The 19,995-nt window shown below is 46.9% G+C and overlaps 1 protein-coding gene across 1 annotated transcript in view; it reads left to right on the top strand.

Annotated features, from left to right (window-relative positions):
• ctdp1 (CTD (carboxy-terminal domain, RNA polymerase II, polypeptide A) phosphatase, subunit 1) overlaps nucleotides 1–19,995 on the top strand; it is a 162,706-nt gene that overhangs the window by 14,490 nt on the left and 128,221 nt on the right. Inside the window, exons 7-10 of the mRNA XM_084311891.1 lie at nucleotides 270–436; nucleotides 3,320–5,158; nucleotides 16,348–16,489; nucleotides 17,097–17,327. Of these exons, the coding sequence (XP_084168017.1) occupies nucleotides 270–436; nucleotides 3,320–5,158; nucleotides 16,348–16,489; nucleotides 17,097–17,327 (2,379 nt within the window). The remainder of the gene's footprint in view (nucleotides 1–269; nucleotides 437–3,319; nucleotides 5,159–16,347; nucleotides 16,490–17,096; nucleotides 17,328–19,995) is intronic.

The following is a 19,995-nucleotide window of genomic DNA, read 5'->3' on the forward strand; positions in this document are numbered from 1 at the left end:
TTTCTTGTAATCAGCGACTGTTGTGGTTGTGTGCCGGCGTTGCCTCTCCTAGTCGCGTCAAAGTGCAGAGTCATGAGTGGAGCACAAGCTATCCTTGTGTTTTGCTGATACAATACTGGGTAATAATGGGGTTATGAATCAATTTATTCCTGACGTTGTAATAACGGCTGCACTGCGGCACGTCATCGGAGGGGGGGGGGGGGATTAAAACGTATATAGTTTGTGGATATTCGATGACAAAGCCTCTCATTTTCCTTTTTTATTGTCAGGAATCTGTTTCCTTGCGGGGACTCGATGGTGTGCATCATCGATGACCGGGAGGACGTGTGGAAGTTCGCCCCGAACCTCATCACTGTGAAGAAGTACATCTACTTCCAGGGCACAGGAGACATCAACGCTCCACCAGGGTCACGAGAAGCCCAGATGGCCAAGAAAGGTACAGCCGTTTTGTAGAGGTGGTGGGAGCATGCCGATATTCCATCCATACAGTGATGCCAAGTATTTGGTATACAGTATAATCGCCCGAGAATCGCCCGCTGTGTGCATTGGATTTAAGAGCTTACGTAATTCCCTCTCCCTCATTTCAGATTTATTTGTCCCCCTTCCCGATATCTGCCAACAACGCTGGCAGGTGCAGACTGCTCGCGAGCCAACTGTACTGGAGCAAATCGGGAGCAAATTGCACACCTATGGGCGTGTTTGCAGTGGTATCTCATCCGCGCAATATCTTTAGTGAATAGCGCGCAGAAGACGGAGCAGATACCACGCGCAAACCACTCGCAGTTAAGGGTGCTATTAGCACCGCGCAATCCATTATTTGTGAATTCGCCCCTGAGCCTTTTTATTCGCACGGAGGCTTCATTCAACAGCAGCAATAGATAGATAGTAGACAGGTTGCTGCACCTGCTAATTGATTTTGACATTAACAGTGTGAATGAATGTGCATATTCTCAAACGCTGCTGCTCTTGAATGCATCCCTGGTTTGTCTCTCATTCACTGTCGCACATCTCAGGGTAACTCTGCAGCTACCAGTAGTTTTGTTGTTGGCAACGTGCAAACTGCTACTCTACCTGAGAGGCCCCGCTAGGAAGATACTCCCGAGTCCGCTGTTTAACTTACACAGCAAGATTCAGCGGAGATACACTGTCACTGCTGACAACAGCCATATACAGTTCACATGCTGCCACAGAGGGAAACCATCTCAAGTATCTTGGATGATATGTCTGTACTGTGAGTTTGTGGAAATAATTGACACTTTCTGTAGCAACAGCTGTACTGTATTACTGATGGTCTCCCATCCTCCTAATTCAGTCCGAACTCTAGGAACAGTCATAAGTATAGTGTCCTGAGAGCGTAACCGTTTTCTGGTTAGCAAGACGGATACACAACTACCCAGAGTCTACCCAGAATGGCTTTATAGAAAAAAATATATACAAATGACTATGCTCAGGGCGGCTAAGTGGCGCAGTGGGCAAGGCGCTTGCCACTAACGCAGTATATGCTGGGTTCGAGCCCAGCTCTCGGCGTTGCTACCAGCTTGGCTGGTCGTTCATACTAATACAATTTGCAGTATTAGGGGGTGGGAAGCTGGTGGGTGGGGATCGGACGTTGTGGACAGCGACTCCTACAGGTCGGTTGGTGCGCCTGTACAGCAGAATCAGGAAGCAACGGGGGCACCGTGAGCTTCCCACGCAGACCCTCGCCGCTGAGAGATCGCGCTGTGCAGGTGAAAAGATGCGACGGCTGCCTCCTCGTGTACCGGAGGGGACACGTGATGCAAGGCTTCGTCCACATTGCAGCCGACCAGTGGGAGGCATAGTCTAGCAACGTTCGAGACAGGGCAGGCAAGAATTGGACGATACGAAATTGGGGAAGCAGGGCTGTACGTTAACTTTTTTTGCACATAGCACTGGTGCTACAGAGGTTGATAGTTTTGTAGCACTGGCCAAAATCTTGTAGCACAAGTATAAAACGTGTTATATTTGTAACAGTCACAAATGTGCCTATTGTATTTGTGTTATTTAGTTGCAGTCAGGGAACAAACTTAACTTTTTGACTTACCAGCCATTTGGCTGGTAGATTTAAAAAAGGCAGATTTTTTACCAGCCAAAAATTATAAATTGCTTTTTAGTATATCGCCATGTGTTATTATTACTATAATACTCTCATATGCTATTTTCAATTAATATCATAAACAACATAAGGAATATTAGCATAATTTTGAGTGGACTGAAGGAATGAGTCAGCGTTAATAGTTTTAAATGCAAATAATTTATTGAAACATAGAAGTGGGGTCGGTTGGGACACACGCACACACACACACACACACAATGGGGGACCCTGATGTAAACAAGACGAAAGTCTTTCTCTGGTCTGCATCCCCTTAACAATTGTGTGTATTGAGCCGTACCCATTCTGCAATCTGTTAAATAAAGTTTTCATTCATTCACACTGTTTCAACTCACCACCCCCGCATCATATTGTAGTCTAGTCTGTCTTCAAACTTCCACTCCTCTCGACACACACACACACACACACACACACACACACACACACACACACACACACACCCTTTCCCCAGTCCACACTGTCTCTAATTCTCTATGGCTCTGCCTCTGATCAGGATTAGCTTGTTAGCTTATGCTAATGTAACGTTCATTTTGGGCGATGTGGGCATAAAGGAATGGTGACGATGCAAAGCGTGTTAGATGCATTTGACCCGTTGTGAGAAAAAAAAACACCAGACTTATTTCGGATCGCAAAATAGCCGCAGTCTGCTGTGCAGCTCCGCTCCGCTCGGCTGAGAGCAGAAGGCAGAAGCACGGTCTGGGGCGGATATGACATCACGGAGTTGCTATGGGTTTTTTCAAAATAAGAGTATCATATGAACCGAATGCCTATCGCACCAGTGCTACTGAAGTAAATCCATTCATCGCACAGACCGCTGTTGCTGTAGCACGTGCGATATATATGTCGCACTGTACAGCCCCTGGGAAGGGAGAAAACATTTTTTAAATGGGGAGAAAAAGTAGATAAAAAAAATGACTGTTAGTGGACTAATAATATATTTAATGCACTTTTTCTTCCAAAAATCTAGTTTAAAATGAATACAAAGTAAAAGAGAATAGTAAAAGAGGGAGAGGGAGTGGGAGTGCATTCGAACATTTAATATTGTACCAGGTTCAGTTTTCAAACAGAAAGCTGTCGATGGCACATGACCCCAGTGAAACCGCCTACATCAGTAACACTGGTGACCGCGTCGGCGTGCATGGTTCTATTCTTTGTTCTTGGTTCTGACCCTGTTTTGTCTCACCCTAGGTGGCTTGCCGAGCCGGCTCTCGGAGGGTGCAGAACCAGCGGGGACCTCCGGCGCAGAGGAGCAGAATAACGGTCTCAGGAAAAAGGGGAAGGACCACAACACCGGCGGGAAAGAGGAGTCGGCGTCGCCCCCTTCCACTCAGGGAGCATCTGCCAACGAACAGACACAGCCCTCAGGGGGCGGGGAGGAGGAGGCTCGGGGTAAAGGCCCAGAGCCTGGGGCGGAGGCCGGGGTGGGGTCGAGCGAGACGCAGGCCAGCGGCGGAACAAACGTTGAAGAAGACGATCACGGTGGGACACTGGAGACGAAAGAGGCGCCGCAGGCGGGAGCAAACTCCTCCACAGCGGGACACGAGTCCAACAACTTGGACTTCGACCTGTCCAGCGACAGTGACGGCGATTCTATAACGGAGAAGCCCCGCCCCCCGGACAGCGACTTAATAACGGAGAAGCCCCGCCCCCCAGACAGCGACTTAATAACGGAGAAGCCCCGCCCCCCAGACAGCGACTTAATAACGGAGAAGCCCCGCCCCCCGGACAGCGACTTAATAACGGAGAAGCCCCGCCCCCCAGACAGCGACTCTATAGCGGAGAAGCCCCGCCCCCCGGACAGCGACTCTATAGCGGAGAAGCCCCGCCCCCCAGACAGCGACTCTATAGCGGAGAAGCCCCGCCCCCCAGACAGCGACTCTATAGCGGAGAAGCCCCGCCCCCCGGACATTGACTCTATAGCGGAGAAGCCCCGCACCCTGGACATTGACTCTATAGCGGAGAAGCCCCGCCCCCCAGACATCGACTCTATAGCGGAGAAGCCCCGCCCCCCAGACATCGACTCTATAGCGGAGAAGCCCCGCCCCCCAGACATCGACTCTATAGCGGAGAAGTCCTGCCCCCCAGACAGCGACTCTATAATGGAGAAGTCCTGCCCCCCAGACAGCGACTCTATAATGGAGAAGTCCTGCCCCATGGACATCGACTCTACAACGGAGAGCGACTCCATAGCGGCGAAGCCCCGCCCCCCGGACATCGACTCTATAGCGGAGAAGTCCTGCCCCCCAGACAGCGACTCTATAATGGAGAAGTCCTGCCCCATGGACATCGACTCTACAACGGAGAGCCACTCTATAGCGGAGAAGCCCTGCCCCCCGGACATCGACAACGAGGAGAAGTCTAGCCGGTCGAGGAAGTCCAAGCAGGAGGGGTCGACTCAGGAACCCGGGGACGGGGAGGGCGACAGGGTGAGGGAAGGGGACAGTAAGGGGAGGCCGGCGGGGGAGAACAGCTCGGACGGGGAGGGCGACAGGGTGAGGGAAGGGGACAGTAAGGGGAGGCCGGCGGGGGAGAACAGCTTGGACTCGGGGGAGCCTGCGGGCATTCTCCTCCCGGAGCTGGGGAACGGCTGCTCGGACAAGAGGGAGGCGGAGACGGAGTCGCAGAACAGCGAGCAGTCCGGGGTCACCATGGGCGAGGAGTCCCTGGACCAGAGCATGGAGGACGAGGAGGAGGAAGAGGAGACGGACAACGATCCCGACGACCACCTGATCTACCTGGAGGAGGTGCTGGGGAGGATCCACGCCGAGTACTATGTTCGCTACGAGGCCTACCTGAAGAAGGAGGCCCCCGAGACGCCGGACATCCGCAAGATCGTCCCCGAGCTGAAGAGCAAGGCGCTGGATGGAACCACCATCGTGTTCAGTGGCCTGTACCCCACCAACTACTCCATGGAGAGGACCCGCGAGTCGTACCACGCCAAGGCACTGGGGGCCAAGATTGGCAAGAACCTGGTGCTCGGCTCCAAAGATCCCTGTCGGACGACGCATCTCATCGCGGCACGAGCTGGTATGTTGAACTATGCCGTACATCATGTAGCCTATGCAGCCTAGATCCTTTTTAGCAGTGTTCCCCAGCTACAGTAAATCATTCTGATTAATGATGTGGGCCCCTCATTGAAATTCTGTCCATAAAAGTTGACTCATGACTTCATTACTGTACCTACTGAGAAGTCTGTATTACTTTCCAAGAGTCAATACTGGGATCAGGATGTCTTCTGAGATGAATGGTCAAAGAGGCCGATATTTTTTTTTAAATCTTTTCAATTATTTTATACGATTTTCTGTGGAACATGTTTTTTCCTGAAGATACTTGTGTCCAAATTGAAATCGTTTATTTTCCAGCACCGGCATTGCAGAGAATAGACTCAAAATATACGTATGGACGGGGCCATTAGTCATGATGTTTTATGTTTTCCATAAGCCCCGGTTTCACCCGTCCACACAAATACACTGTATTTCACCATGAATACACCGCAAGATACTAAAAATCTTCACCCTGGTCAGGAGTTTTCAAAAGTCTTTTAGAGCACTTTTTAACAATCGAAGTTCTTCTGAATGAAATGAGTATCATTATTAGAATATTTTGTATTTACATCAGAGTAGAGACGCTTTGGAACATTTAACTGCCACCAATTAAATATTTCGAAGCATCAATGCAGTCGTTTCTAATCCATACATTGTATTTGTAAGCAATCTATTAGATCCGGTCCATTTAATCACAACACCCCTATTTTTACAGTCTAATAAATCAAACTAATCTATTGATTGACAAAATCCTTTGTCAATCCTATGAAGATGATCCATGAGAAACTAAAAAGTTTCTTTAGTCGAGGACGGCCCTGCTAATGTCGAATTATGCTTTATTCAATTAACGTCTTTCTATTAATGACCCTACGAGGAAGAACAGTTCTGCATTTGGAACTCGACTCAAACAAGAGTGTTGTCAATGTCCTCAGTGGTTCTGGAGGTATCCCTGTTTGCTCCACAGTTGTGATGTAGAACTGCACTACACACCCAGTAGTAGTTCAGGGACCGTCTTGAGAGGGACGTCTACTGGAAGCACAAGTAATTGATGCAAACAATGTTTTGATAATGAGGCTGGCGGGTCAGGAGAGGTCGCTCGAGACGTGCCTGAGAATGTTCCGCTTGGCTCCGCTGATCACAGCATCACATTACAGCCAAATACATTCTTCAGTGCCGCGGGCGAAACCACCACAGGCCATAACGCAGAGATGTGCAATAATTATGATCGAATGCGTCGTCAAACGCGGTGTGGGAATCACGGAGGTCAGAGGTCAGACTTATTGGGGCACGTTTGTGATACTCTGTACGCCTCTTAATGATGTGATCACAGCCCGTCCGATTCTTGTCGGGCTTCCTGCGTTTGAATGGAATTATGGGCCTATTGGAAAACCGTGGATGAGATTAGAAGGTCATCACGACTTGGCTTTATTTCCCTCTCACAGCTGCAGTAAATTACAGCGAGCTGTGCTGTTTAAAATCCAGTATGTTCAGTCATGATTTAATTGATTAACTAACCCACGTCCCTGGAAAAGAGTGGAGTGGACATATTCCTGTTCGAGGTCACTTATATCTTTGTTTATATGTTCTTTATCGCTTGTTTGGCAGAATTACATAAATTCTCTTTATTGGCACCTGGTACTAGAGATTCAGGACTAGCTTTGTAATCAGCTCAGGGGTGGAAAACACTAGGGCTGACGCATTCGAAGCTTCGGGCCGAGATTTGATTTTAATTCGAAGCTTCGAGCTTCGCTTATTTTTTTATTTCTTTTTATGTTGTGGGACTTGTACGGCACTTTGTTCAACTTTGTCAGCGCTGTAAAGTTTAAACCTTTTTAAATCTTAGACAAACGAAACACTTTGCTTTCATGAAATATTGTAAGCTGTCATTTGAGGCTTTATAAAAGCAACACAATGAACACAAATCTGTCAGTGCCGAGTCCGACCTCATCTTAAATAACAAACAGCATTGCTTGTTGTAGTTAACAAAGAGAGTCAGAGTTGATTTTGCAAAATTAGATTTTTCTTTTTTTTAATATATTCAAATGTTATTTTCCCATTAGAATCCCATGCCCATCGAACGAAGCTTCGAAGTATTTAAGACAGCCATAGAAAACACATTATGTGGATGCTGAGTGATTCTTTCCCAGATGGTTTCATCATTTGTTGGCTTATTTGTTCCCTAATGTCATGCTGAACCAAAGATATTGATGGGCACAAACAATGTCATTATGGTCAAAAGAATATTACTTTGGCTTATCATGCTTGTTTTCCAGTGGGAAGTCAGTCTTATCCGGTGGATTTTGGTAGGGATGTCCCGATTACCGTTTTCTCTGGCTTTGAAGCATCAGTAGTGATTAATAATCTTAAGTTTCATTCTTCCTGATGCAAAGTTTCAATGTGGTCGGTAAACGAGAGCGTTGTGCATGGCTTTCCCTAAACGATGGCATAGGGGGCGCAGTGCCACACTATGACAACGTGCCAGCGCCGCCGCCACCATGTGTTAAAAAATGGTGCAGTGAAAGCTTGGGGCCATTCTTTTTTTTTTACCTACTTTTTCTCCTCCTTTTTTCTGTGATTTTTCTCCCATCCCATTTTTTCCCCTCGTGCCAATTCTCCCTCCCCTGTCCTGATCGTTGCTCGCATGTGCCCCCCCCACTGGCCGGTCGTAGGGAGGATAGAAGCCCATCCCATGTCCCCTCCGATACATGTGGAGGCAGCCAGTGACTTATTTTCACCTGCCAGCGCGGACTCTCATTGGCGAGGTGTAACGTGTGGGAGGCTCACACTGCCCCCGCCATTTCCTGTCTTTGCTGTGCAGACGCCCTGACCGACATGTAGGAGTCGCTGTTTACAACGACCAGATTACCACCCATCGACTCCCCTCCCGCTGACTCTGCCAATTGAGTCAGTATGACGGCCGGCCCAAGCCGGAGGCAACGCTGACAGCCGGATTCAGCTTGGGGCCAGCTTATACCTTACACACTGTACTTAATGACTTATTTGGAACTTTTGTTAGCTATTTTATTGAAATTGTGTTTTTTAAGTTGCAGGAAATTACAGCAAATTGCTTTCTTTATTGCATAATCTTTTGCCTCCCAGCACCATCTTGTTTGAAAATCCTGGGGAAGGCCTTGAAAAGTGGTAGAGAAGAGAAGTCCAAATCAAATCAAAGCTAATTTATTTGTATAGCCCGATCATCACAACTAATGCCCCCCATGGGCTTCACAGATCAAGAAGAAACATCACAATAATTAGATCCACAACAAAAACTACCATAAAATCCACATTTTGCAACACCCCCAGACTTTCCCCAATGGGAACGACTCCCTAAAACCTAGCAATAGGGAAAAAAAACTTGGGGGGAAAAACCTCAGATGGGCCCCCATCAGGTGTCGGTGATATGGAGAATATATATATATGTAAGGGATAATGTATAGCTACGAGGTCATTGTCGCAAAATAATTGACCGACACAGAGTTTAAAATACCGAGGCGCAGCGCCGAGGTGTTTTAAACGTCTGTGAAGGTCAATTATTTTGCGACAATGACAGAGTATAGCTATACATTATCCCGCTTATTACATGGCTAACTTACTAACAATATACTTAATTCATTTGACATCGACAAGACAAGATCAAATGCAGACGCAGTTCTGTTCTGACTCCGCTGTCATCGTCACACACACTCCGCTGTCGGTGCAGCCAGCAGGTGTGTCTGATTGGCTGCACTGATGTGTCAGTGTGTCAGTGGCCTTGATTGCGAACAGCTGCGCACAGCGGTCATTATTGTTCCACAGAGGTCCGTTATCGAGTAATATCAGACCTCTGACGAGCACTATTGACCAATCGCAAGCAAGCATTTCGGCGAATGTGAAAACGCCATGTAATAAATATATATATATATATATATATATATATATATATATATATATATATACATACATACATAGTAGCAATAGTATCTAAAGTATATAAGAAAATGTTTAAATTAAAATAATAATAGAACTAAGAACAAAAAAGCATAGGAATACAAGCGCTGGTATGAAAAATAAGATGATGGCTCAAGGTCACACTCCCCAGGGGGCGGGAGAGCCACTCAGATCCCGTTGAGGTAGAGCGGGCATGGTTAGACGCTGTAGGTCAGAAGAACTGATTTTCAACATTTATGTTGGATTATTTATTATTTATATAAGCTATTTCTTGTGCTAATGTAGGCTCATATTTTGAGTGCTAAAAATAGAGTTGCGTTGCGTGACTGGCATATGACGATCGCCACAGTGAAACATCATATGGGCTTCTTCTATAGAAGGTACTATACTTTTTATATATTTTCTTTTATAAATTTATATGCATGTATGTTGGATATGAATTGACTATTTTACATGTTGGTGACTGGTGTCCACCAGCATAGAAACAATGGCATCTACCCTATGCCGACGATCCAGTAATCCCGTCAGATTGTGTTAACCAGCCTATGCGACGCGGATGGGAGTTTTAATAGGATGGGTGAAGTGATACTGTACTTCTCGTTTCCTCATTCCTGTTAGCCCGTTAAATCCGGCTAAGAGGATTTCCTCCGCGGTACATCGAGATCGAGACGTTTCTTCTTGTGGGATGACCATGAGCAAATTTCACGGCGAATCTGCAGCTGTGGGCACGGCTATGTGATAGCTTTGTATTAATCCACTCAGGGAGGCGTGATAGAATATACAGTATGTGCTGTAGGCTAATGCTATATTGTTGGGAAAACACGATGTCTATTTTTAAGTGACTAATTGGAGTGGCTGTGACAAATAATTAAAGAAATTAGTCAAACCCAGCTATGCTGACTGATTAAATTCTTCATTGATGCATATTTGATCTTATCCTCTTTCCTTTATGCAAATATTAACCTAATATACTGCATTAATCTTTCTTTGATGCATATTTTAACCTCATATACTCTGTTAATCTTTCTTGATGCATATATTAACCTCATATACTGTATTCATCTTTCCTCGATGCATTATATATCGCCCTCATGTACCGTGTTCAGCATTGACGGTGACGCACCACTTCCTGTGCGCGCCGGTGGACATACTGTACTTGGAAGCACCCCTCTAGCTCATGAAAAGCCCAATGCATACAACCAATCTGACCTGCAGCAGGATGGGGATTAGCTTTGCTTCCTGCAGGTACCGGCCTGTACAGAGAGAGGACAGAAGAATAGCCTCCCCCTGGGTCGGTCCGTATCCAGTGTACCCTCAGAAATCAGGCAGCAGGAAGTGGCTCCGTTGCCTTGGGAGCGGCGCTCTCGACCAAGAGCTGCACTTAGCAATCAGCCCACTGGCGTGTCAGAGGGGGGGAGAAAATAAGCATGTGCTCAGGTTGAAATCAGCAGCAGTCCACTCTCCCTCTGCCCCCTCACCTGAGGAGGGGGAAATTGGCATTTGTGTCGGCCGGTACGAAGCGTTCATCATGTATATGTACGTACCACCTCAAGTGGGGAACTGATTAATAGTAAAAAATAACAATAATGCACTTTATTTGTATAGCACCTTTCATGGAGGAATTGTACAGACGGTACAGTAGTCTTACGTGGCAGAGTGCAGTAAAAGGCTATGGTGAAGAGGTATGTTTTTAGTGAATCAGTAATGAGCTATTGGTGCTTAATTAGAAAAGGCTGCATCCCTGATTTTTCTTTTGGCTGCTCTTGGGAACCTTCAATAAACCAGTAGATGATCGTAATGTTCTTGGGGGCACATAGTTAACAAGAGAATTGGCAATGTAGCCTGGTCCTGTTCCATTTAGTGCTTTGTATTTAAGGAGGAGGACCTTAAAATCAATTTTAAATGTTATTGGAAGCCAGTGCATAGCAGCTAACACTGGACTGATGTGCTCTCTCCTCTTAGTTCTACATCTTACTGTCCTCTACTGTCATGCACTCTTCCTAATATACTAACATATTATAGGGATGCACCGATCTGACTTTTTCAGTCCCGATACCGATACTTGGGTTTGGGTATATCGGCCAATACCGATACCGATCCGAATCCCATTGTCCAAATATTTAAAATATATATATATAAAATTAATCCATGTATTTTATTTTTTTATATTAAAATATATTTTGTTTTTAAGAATTGTAAAGGATCACGTGTGTTTTTGATTTGTTGTAAACAAAGACAGAAAATAAACTTCATTCAATTAATAAACTGTATGCCTCACTGTCACTGTGTGGAAGAGACTGGGATCATTCTTTTGTGCAAGGCAACATCAGGCTTGACTTAAAACATTACTTTCCTAACTTAGTGAAACTAAATGTAACAAATTAACACATAGAGATAAATGTACTGAATGGTTATTTCTTATTTTATTTATTATATATAAAAAAAATAAAAAAAACACGATATATATTTTTACCGATACCCGATCCAGCTATTTTACTGATATCGGCGGCCGATACCAATATCGGATCGGTGCATCCTCCCTACTAACATACACTCGACACTGCAGCGCTCACACTTTGAACACATTCTGTGGCTGAGCCCGCCTGACTGATGTGTCTCTCTCGCGCGCGCACGCTCCCGCCGCTGGCCGGTTGCCCTCCAGGCAGACAGAGCCACAGGGACCGGGTTTGTGTCCCGAGCAGCAGTGAGATTCGGAGCCTCTACACCAGGGCACTGTCCTTCACGCCACACTGTCTGGAGAGACGTCCGCTGCGCGGACTCCACACTTTCTAAAACGGAGATGGGAATAAATGGGGTATATGCGGGGTATTAAAAAAGTATTACATTCTCAATTGAAGGCCTTTAAAAGGTATTACAAAGTCTTACATTTCATTTGCACAGGTATTAAGTTTTTTCTTGTATATAATACTGTCTGGCGAGAGCTTGTATGGAACGCACAAGAATTTTAATTGGCGCCCAAGTAGGGATGGGTACCGTTCACATTTGAACTGATACGGTACCGGTACCTGTGAATCGATACCGGTACCCAACGGTACCTTTTTTCGGTACTTTAGTCTCAAAAAATCTACCTACCTCAGTTGTGAAAAAAAAAAATCCAAACTTCAAATAACCACACTTTCGACCGTTTTCGGCTTGCCATTGCCCCAACTGCTTTGTTGTTGAATCGAGTAAAATCCTAGGTAAGCTTATATTGTGCGTGTGAACGTTGACATGAACAAAATAAATATAAAAAAAAAAAAAAACGTTAAAAAACGTTTTTTTATGGTATCTCACGTGAATCGATACTCGGTAGTACCGACGTGTTTCAGTAAGTACCTTTTTAAAAGTACCGAATTCGGTACCCATCCCTACGCCCAAGTGCAGCTGCCAGTTCAGTGTTGTTGTTTTTTCCTTTTTGCTAGTAATGTCGTGACATCTAGATAAAATGTAGCTCACTAAGTGGTATTAAAAAGCTCTTAAAAAGTCTTAAATTGAAACCGGCAGATACCCTGATGGAAGCGCTTGAGTGGGCAGCTGTGAGCATGCAGACTAAAATATAACGATGTAGCTCACATCCCAGCGGAAGTGGGTTATTAAAGGTTGTGTGCTCCCAGGCCTCCGGCCACTCCGGCTACCTTCACACTCCTCCTTCTCACTCCTCCTTCACACTCCTCCTTCTCACTCCTCCTTCTCACTCCTCCTTCTCACTCCTCCTTCTCACTCCTCCTTCACACTCCTCCTTCTCACTCCTCCTTCTCACTCCTCCTTCTCACTCCTCCTCCTTCACACTCCTCCTTCTCACTCCTCCTTCTCACTCCTCCTTCACACTCCTCCTTCTCACTCCTCCTTCTCACTCCTCCTCCTTCACACTCCTCCTTCTCACTCTTCCTTCACACTCCTCCTTCTCACTCCTCCTTCTCACTCCTCCTTCTCACTCCTCCTTCTCACTCCTCCTTCACACTCCTCCTTCTCACTCCTCCTTCTCACTCCTCCTTCTCACTCCTCCTCCTTCACACTCCTCCTTCTCACTCCTCCTTCTCACTCCTCCTTCACACTCCTCCTTCTCACTCCTCCTTCTCACTCCTCCTCCTTCACACTCCTCCTTCTCACTCTTCCTTCACACTCCTCCTTCTCACTCCTCCTTCACACTCCTCCTTCTCACTCCTCCTTCTCACTCCTCCTCCTTCACACTCCTCCTCCTTCACACTCCTCCTTCTCACTCCTCCTTCTCACTCCTCCTTCTCACTCCTCCTCCTTCACACTCCTCCTCACTCCTCCTTCACACTCCTCCTTCTCACTCCTCCTTCACACTCCTCCTTCTCACTCCTCCTTCACACTCCTCCTTCTCACTCCTCCTTCTCACTCCTCCTTCACACTCCTCCTTCACACTCCTCCTTCACACTCCTCCTTCTCACTCCTCCTTCACACTCCTTCTCACTCCTTCTTCTCACTCCTCCTTCTCACTCCTCCTCCTTCACACTCCTCCTTCTCACTCTTCCTTCTCACTCCTCCTTCTCACTCATCCTTCACACTCCTCCTTCTCACTCCTCCTCCTTCACACTCCTCCTTCTCACTCCTCCTTCTCACTCCTCCTCCTTCACACTCCTCCTTCTCACTCCTCCTTCTCACTCCTCCTCCACACTCCTCCTTCTCACTCCTCCTTCACACTCCTCCTTCTCACTCCTCCTTCACACTCCTCCTTCTCACTCCTCCTTCTCACTCCTCCTTCTCACTCCTCCTTCACACTCCTCCTTCTCACTCCTCCTTCTCACTCCTCCTTCTCACTCATCCTCCTTCACACTCCTCCTTCTCACTCCTCCTTCACACTCCTCCTTCTCACTCCTCCTTCACACTCCTCCTTCTCACTCCTCCTTCACACTCCTCCTTCTCACTCCTCCTTCACACTCCTTCTCACTCCTCCTTCTCACTCCTCCTTCTCACTCCTCCTTCACACTCCTCCTTCACACTCCTCCTTCTCACTCCTCCTTCACACTCCTTCTCACTCCTCCTTCTCACTCCTCCTTCACACTCCTCCTTCTCACTCCTCCTTCACACTCCTCCTTCTCACTCCTTCTCACTCCTCCTTCACACTCCTCCTTCTCACTCCTCCTTCACACTCCTCCTTCACACTCCTCCTTCTCACTCTTCCTTCACACTCCTCCTTCTCACTCCTCCGGTTAACGGCGACTCAGATTCGCTCAGTTAGCAGGAAACGGAGCGCCCCCCACTGGAAGGCCACTGTAATAAGCTCTCCAGTCCAAACTGCTTGTGTGACATGTCCCCTAGCAGCACCGCCACTTCACCTAGTAGTCTGCCACTTCACCTAGTAGTCTGCCACTTCACCTAGTAGTCTGCCACTTCACCTAGTCTGCCACTTCACCTAGTAGTCTGCCACTTCACCTAGTCTGCCACTTCACCTAGTAGTCTGCCACTTCACCTAGTCTGCCACTTCACATCCACCAGGGACGTGAACCACTTTAGGCTAACCGTCTTCCACCGCTGCTGTTGTCTCATTATGGACCTCGCTCATGGGCTCACACAAGAACGCATTTGATTAGTTCCCTTCACATTAACGACTTGGTCTTGCATAAAAAAAAAAGGGGGGGGGGGGGGGGAAAGTACTTTAATTTAATTACTAATTTAATTTTCATTACAGTGGGCGCCGTCGTGCAGCGCTCTAGCGTTCCTTCCTCACCGACTAATTACAAACCGGAGGATGTTCAGGTTGCGTTTAGTAGCCGTTTATCTCGTCAGTGGCGCGCTGGTGGAAACCTGTTTAATACAGCCAATTTAGCGGGGGGAAAGTGGCGAAAGATGAGAGCCGGTCGATAATGGGCAGAGTGTGTTGATTTGAACCGCGTATATATCCGCAAAGTACCCCACGCCGTTAATTAGGCACTGCGCTCAACACGTAGTCTCCGGCGTGTCTTTGTATCAACATCAGTGCATTCAACTCGAGCGGAAAATGCCACTCCCCCTTCTGTGCTGAGCCAGGGGAACAACAAAAGGCTGCTTTGGGTTTGTCTGGAGACACAATTTGGTTTGGCGATACTGTGAAAAGATTTTCAACGGCTTTCGATACAAGTCCTCTTCTCCCTCTTCTATCAGTATTGACATTCCTCGCTCTCTCCGCTCGGATGATTGTTTTCTTTTTGTACGATGAAAAGCCTTCTCATCGATTCCAGTAATACGACACGCCTATGCTGCGCCTAGTGTTTCATTGTAGTGGTGATGACCAAAGTGGTGGACGTCCCGTGGTGATGGCCAAGAGGATACGATCCTCTCTACGTCGCCCCCATACCTCAAATGGATCCGTTATATTCTATTTTCAATCTTTCAAAATGTTCTTATGTACCCCAGTTTTGCTATTGCATGTGCATATTTGTGTTTTATTACATGTATATGTACATACTTACCAACTGTTTCGCCTGTTTTATAGCAACACTACTATCACCGACATCTAAGAAGGGAGATCCCCCCCCGTCGGTTCGAGCCCAGCGCTCCACATTTGCTTTCAGTTTAGCTGGTCGTCCGTACTAATACACATTGGCCGTATTAGGGGGTGGGAAACTGATGGGTGGGGATCGGTGGTTGTGGACAGCGACTCCTACAGGTCGGTTGGTGCGCCTGCGCAGTAGAATCAGGAAGTGTCGGGGGCAGCGTGAGCCTCCCACGCGTTACTCCTCGCCACTGAGAGATCGAGCTGCGCAGGTGAAAAGATGCGACTGCTGTTACCTCAAGTACCGGAGGGGACTTGTGCTATGTATGACTTAGTCCACATTGCAGCCGGCTTGTGGGAGGCAAGAAACGGCGTCCGTGACGGGAGGGTTGAATTGGATGATACGAAATTGGGATGGGAGAAAAATATAGAAAATGGGAGAAAAAGTGGATAAAAAAAAAAAGAAGGGAGACCCCCCCCCCCCTTGAACGGCCCTTCTAAGGTTTCTCCCCTCCACATTGCCTGTAGTGCTTTTTTCCTATTGCTAGGTTTTTAGTGAGTTTTTCCTTACATTCGCATGGGGTGTGTTGCATTTATTTATTTTACATTTTATTTAGGATTTCATGGTTTTTTTTTTTTCTTTTGTTCTTGATTTATTGCAATGTTTCTTCTTGACTTGTTTAAAGAAGACATGTCTGGCCCATGTTGTCAGGCCTTACAAATACATTTGATTTGATTTGTAGAGTAAAAATGTGTTAAAACTGTACCCCCCCCCCCCCCCCCCCCTCTCACTTGTTGTCGCCCAGGCACCGAGAAGGTTCGTCAGGCACAAGGCTCTAAGCACCTCCATGTGGTCAGCCCTGATTGGCTGTGGGGCTGTCTGGAGCGCTGGGAGAGGGTGGAGGAGGCACTGTACCCACTGAAGGAGGACCACTCCAAAACGCCACGGTAAGACTGCTGGCCGTAGTGCTTCCCCAACATCCATTGATTACTCCAGAACGCTGCGGTAAGACTGCTGGCCATAGTTCTTCCCCAATGTACATTATGTCTGTTTAAAGCAACACACCGACGTTAGGGGAAATGTGCTTACCGTCTTCTCCAGAGTCGGACGAGAAGATGGATACCGATTTCCTCTCTGTGTGCGTTCAGTAGAAGCCTATCCGGCTGCAAGCTAGTCTAGCTTAGCACAAATTAATGGAAGCGGATATGGACCACTAGCCTAGCTGTTGGCCAAAAACACCTCTCCCCAAGTTTTAAGCTAGGCTAGTGGTCCGTATCCACTTCCATTCATTTGTGCTGAACTTGGCTAAGCTTGCAGCCAGATAGCTTTCTACTGAACGCACACAGAGGAATTCTGTATCTATCTTCTTGTCTGAGTCTGGAGAAGACAGTAAGCACATTCATAATGTTGGCGTGTCCCTTTATTAAAAATAAATAAATATATATAATAATAAAGAAAAGCATCCTACAAGCGTTCTCCCTACTATTGGGAATAATATTGACTCCCAAACGGCACTGTGACGGTGAAACTCTTGTTCGTTCGTCTCGTTCACAGGAGCAACAGCCCGGCCACTTTCCCTGATATTCAGGGGGCCTTCCAGCCTGCCATGTTCCACCCGTGTCCGATGCAGCACAAAGCTCAGCCGCCCGCCCCAGAGGTGCGGACCTACGACCCCGTCACAGGGAAGCTGATCCGCAGGGGTCCCCAGGCCTCGCGGCCGCCATCCTACCTCCAGGCCTCTGGGTCCATGTCCATGTCTGACCACAGGGAGCAGTCTTTTCTCAGGTACTGTTTGGACACTATTTGTTCCTCTGTTGGGTCTGTATTTCTTTACACAGTGGTCGTGTCGTCAAAGCAAAGCAGCTGTCTTAAATACTTCGAAGCTTTGTTCGATGGGCATGGGATTCGAATATGAAAATAAAATTTGAATATATAAAAAAAACATATATATTTTTTTTTTGTTGTTGTGCAAAATCAACTCTGCCTCTTGTTAATTACAACAAGCAATGCTGTTTGTTATTTAAGATGAGGTCGGACTCGGCACTGACAGATTTGTGTTCATTGTGCTGCTTTTATAAAGCCTCAAATGATGGCTTACAATATTTCATGAAAAGTGTTTTGTTTGTCTAAGATTTAAAAAGGTTTAAACTTTACAGCACTGACAAAGTTGAACAAAGTGCTGTACAAGTCCTACAACATAAAAAAAATAATAATCAAAATTTAATTAAAATCGAATCTCGGCCCTGAAGCTTCGAATTCCAAAAGAAAATTCGAAGGTCAGCCCTACAAAGCAGGCTATTCTCGGTCCTCGCTCCACGATGGTGGAAAGAACTTCCCACCACAGTCAGGACAGCCAAAACCCGGCCAATTTTCCGCTGTCGACTAAAAATACACTTCTTCAATCAATCTGAAGAAGAAAAACTACTAAAATGTTTACTATTATGCACTGCTACTACAGAATCGACCTTGCCTATACTACTACCTAGTTACACTCCTATGCACTCAAGACTGTACAGCTCAAGTTCAACACTGTTTGACAAACACCGTTACTGCCAAAGTTGTACCCTTCCTGCTGACTACAGGACTTGTAAGTCACTTTGGATAAAAGCATCAGCAATTTTTTTTTAATGTAATAAGTTGCCATTGGAGAAGTCCCACCACCTCGTATCTATCCTGCCACAGGATTTCGCAAACCCTGTTGTGTCCGAAGGAAGCGACAGTTAAGATTGGAAGATCAGGGAAAGAGGAAGAGGAAGAGTATTGAGACGGGTAGTTTCCTCCTGGGGGTGCGGCAGTGGAACGGCAGTGATGGCTCTGCTGTGGCTATTGTTGTATGTTTAGCATTGATTGCAAAGTTGCCAAAGAGCAGGTCTGCACGCTCAGGTCTGTACTCGGGTCTGTACGCTCAGGTCTGTACGCTCAGGTCTGTACTCAGGTCTGTACTCAGGTCTGTACGCTCAGGTCTGTACTCAGGTCTGTACTCGGGTCTGTACGCTCAGGTCTGTACTCGGGTCTGTACTCGGGTCTGTACACTCAGGTCTATACACTCAGGTCTGTACACTCAGGTCTGTACACTCAGGTCTACACACTCAGGTCTGTACGCTCAGGTCTGTACTCGGGTCTGTACTCGGGTCTGTACTCAGGTCTGTACACTCAGGTCTACACACTCAGGTCTGTACACTCAGGTCTGTACTCGGGTCTGTACACTCAGGTCTATACACTCAGGTCTGTACACTCAGGTCTGTACGCTCAGGTCTGTACTCGGGTCTGTACACTCAGGTCTATACACTCAGGTCTATACACTCAGGTCTGTACACTCAGGTCTATACACTCAGGTCTATACACTCAGGTCTGTACACTCAGGTCTATACACTCAGGTCTGTACACTCAGGTCTATACACTCAGGTCTGTACACTCAGGTCTATACACTCAGGTCTGTACACTCAGGTCTATACACTCAGGTCTGTACACTCAGGTCTATACACTCAGGTCTATACACTCAGGTCTATACACTCAGGTCTGTACACTCAGGTCTGTACACTCAGGTCTGTACACTCAGGTCTACACACTCAGGTCTATACACTCGGGTCTATACACTCGGGTCTGTACACTCGGGTCTATACACTCAGGTCTATACACTCGAGTCTATACACTCAGGTCTATACACTCAGGTCTATACACTCGGGTCTATACACTCGGGTCTACACACTCAGGTCTATACACTCAGGTCTACACACTCGGGTCTATACACTCAGGTCTATACACTCAGGTCTGTACACTCAGGTCTACACACTCAGGTCTGTACACTCAGGTCTGTACACTCAGGTCTGTACTCAGGTCTATACACTCAGGTCTGTACTCAGGTCTATACACTCAGGTCTGTACACTCAGGTCTGTACACTCAGGTCTGTACACTCAGGTCTATACACTCAGGTCTGTACACTCAGGTCTACACACTCAGGTCTGTACACTCAGGTCTGTACACTCAGGTCTGTACTCAGGTCTATACACTCAGGTCTGTACTCAGGTCTATACACTCAGGTCTGTACACTCAGGTCTGTACTCAGGTCTGTACACTCAGGTCTATACACTCAGGTCTATACACTCAGGTCTGTACACTCAGGTCTACACACTCAGGTCTATACTCTCAGGTCTACACACTCGGGTCTGTACACTCAGGTCTATACACTCAGGTCTGTACACTCAGGTCTGTACTCAGGTCTATACACTCAGGTCTACACACTCAGGTCTGTACACTCAGGTCTGTACACTCAGGTCTGTACTCAGGTCTATACACTCAGGTCTGTACTCAGGTCTGTACACTCAGGTCTGTACTCAGGTCTGTACACTCAGGTCTGTACTCAGGTCTGTACTCAGGTCTGTACTCAGGTCTATACACTCAGGTCTATACACTCAGGTCTGTACTCAGGTCTGTACACTCAGGTCTGTACTC

Source organism: Notolepis coatsorum, assembly GCF_963971535.1.
Source record: "Notolepis coatsorum genome assembly, chromosome: 4".
In the NCBI taxonomy this organism is placed as follows: Eukaryota; Metazoa; Chordata; class Actinopteri; order Aulopiformes; family Paralepididae; genus Notolepis; species Notolepis coatsorum.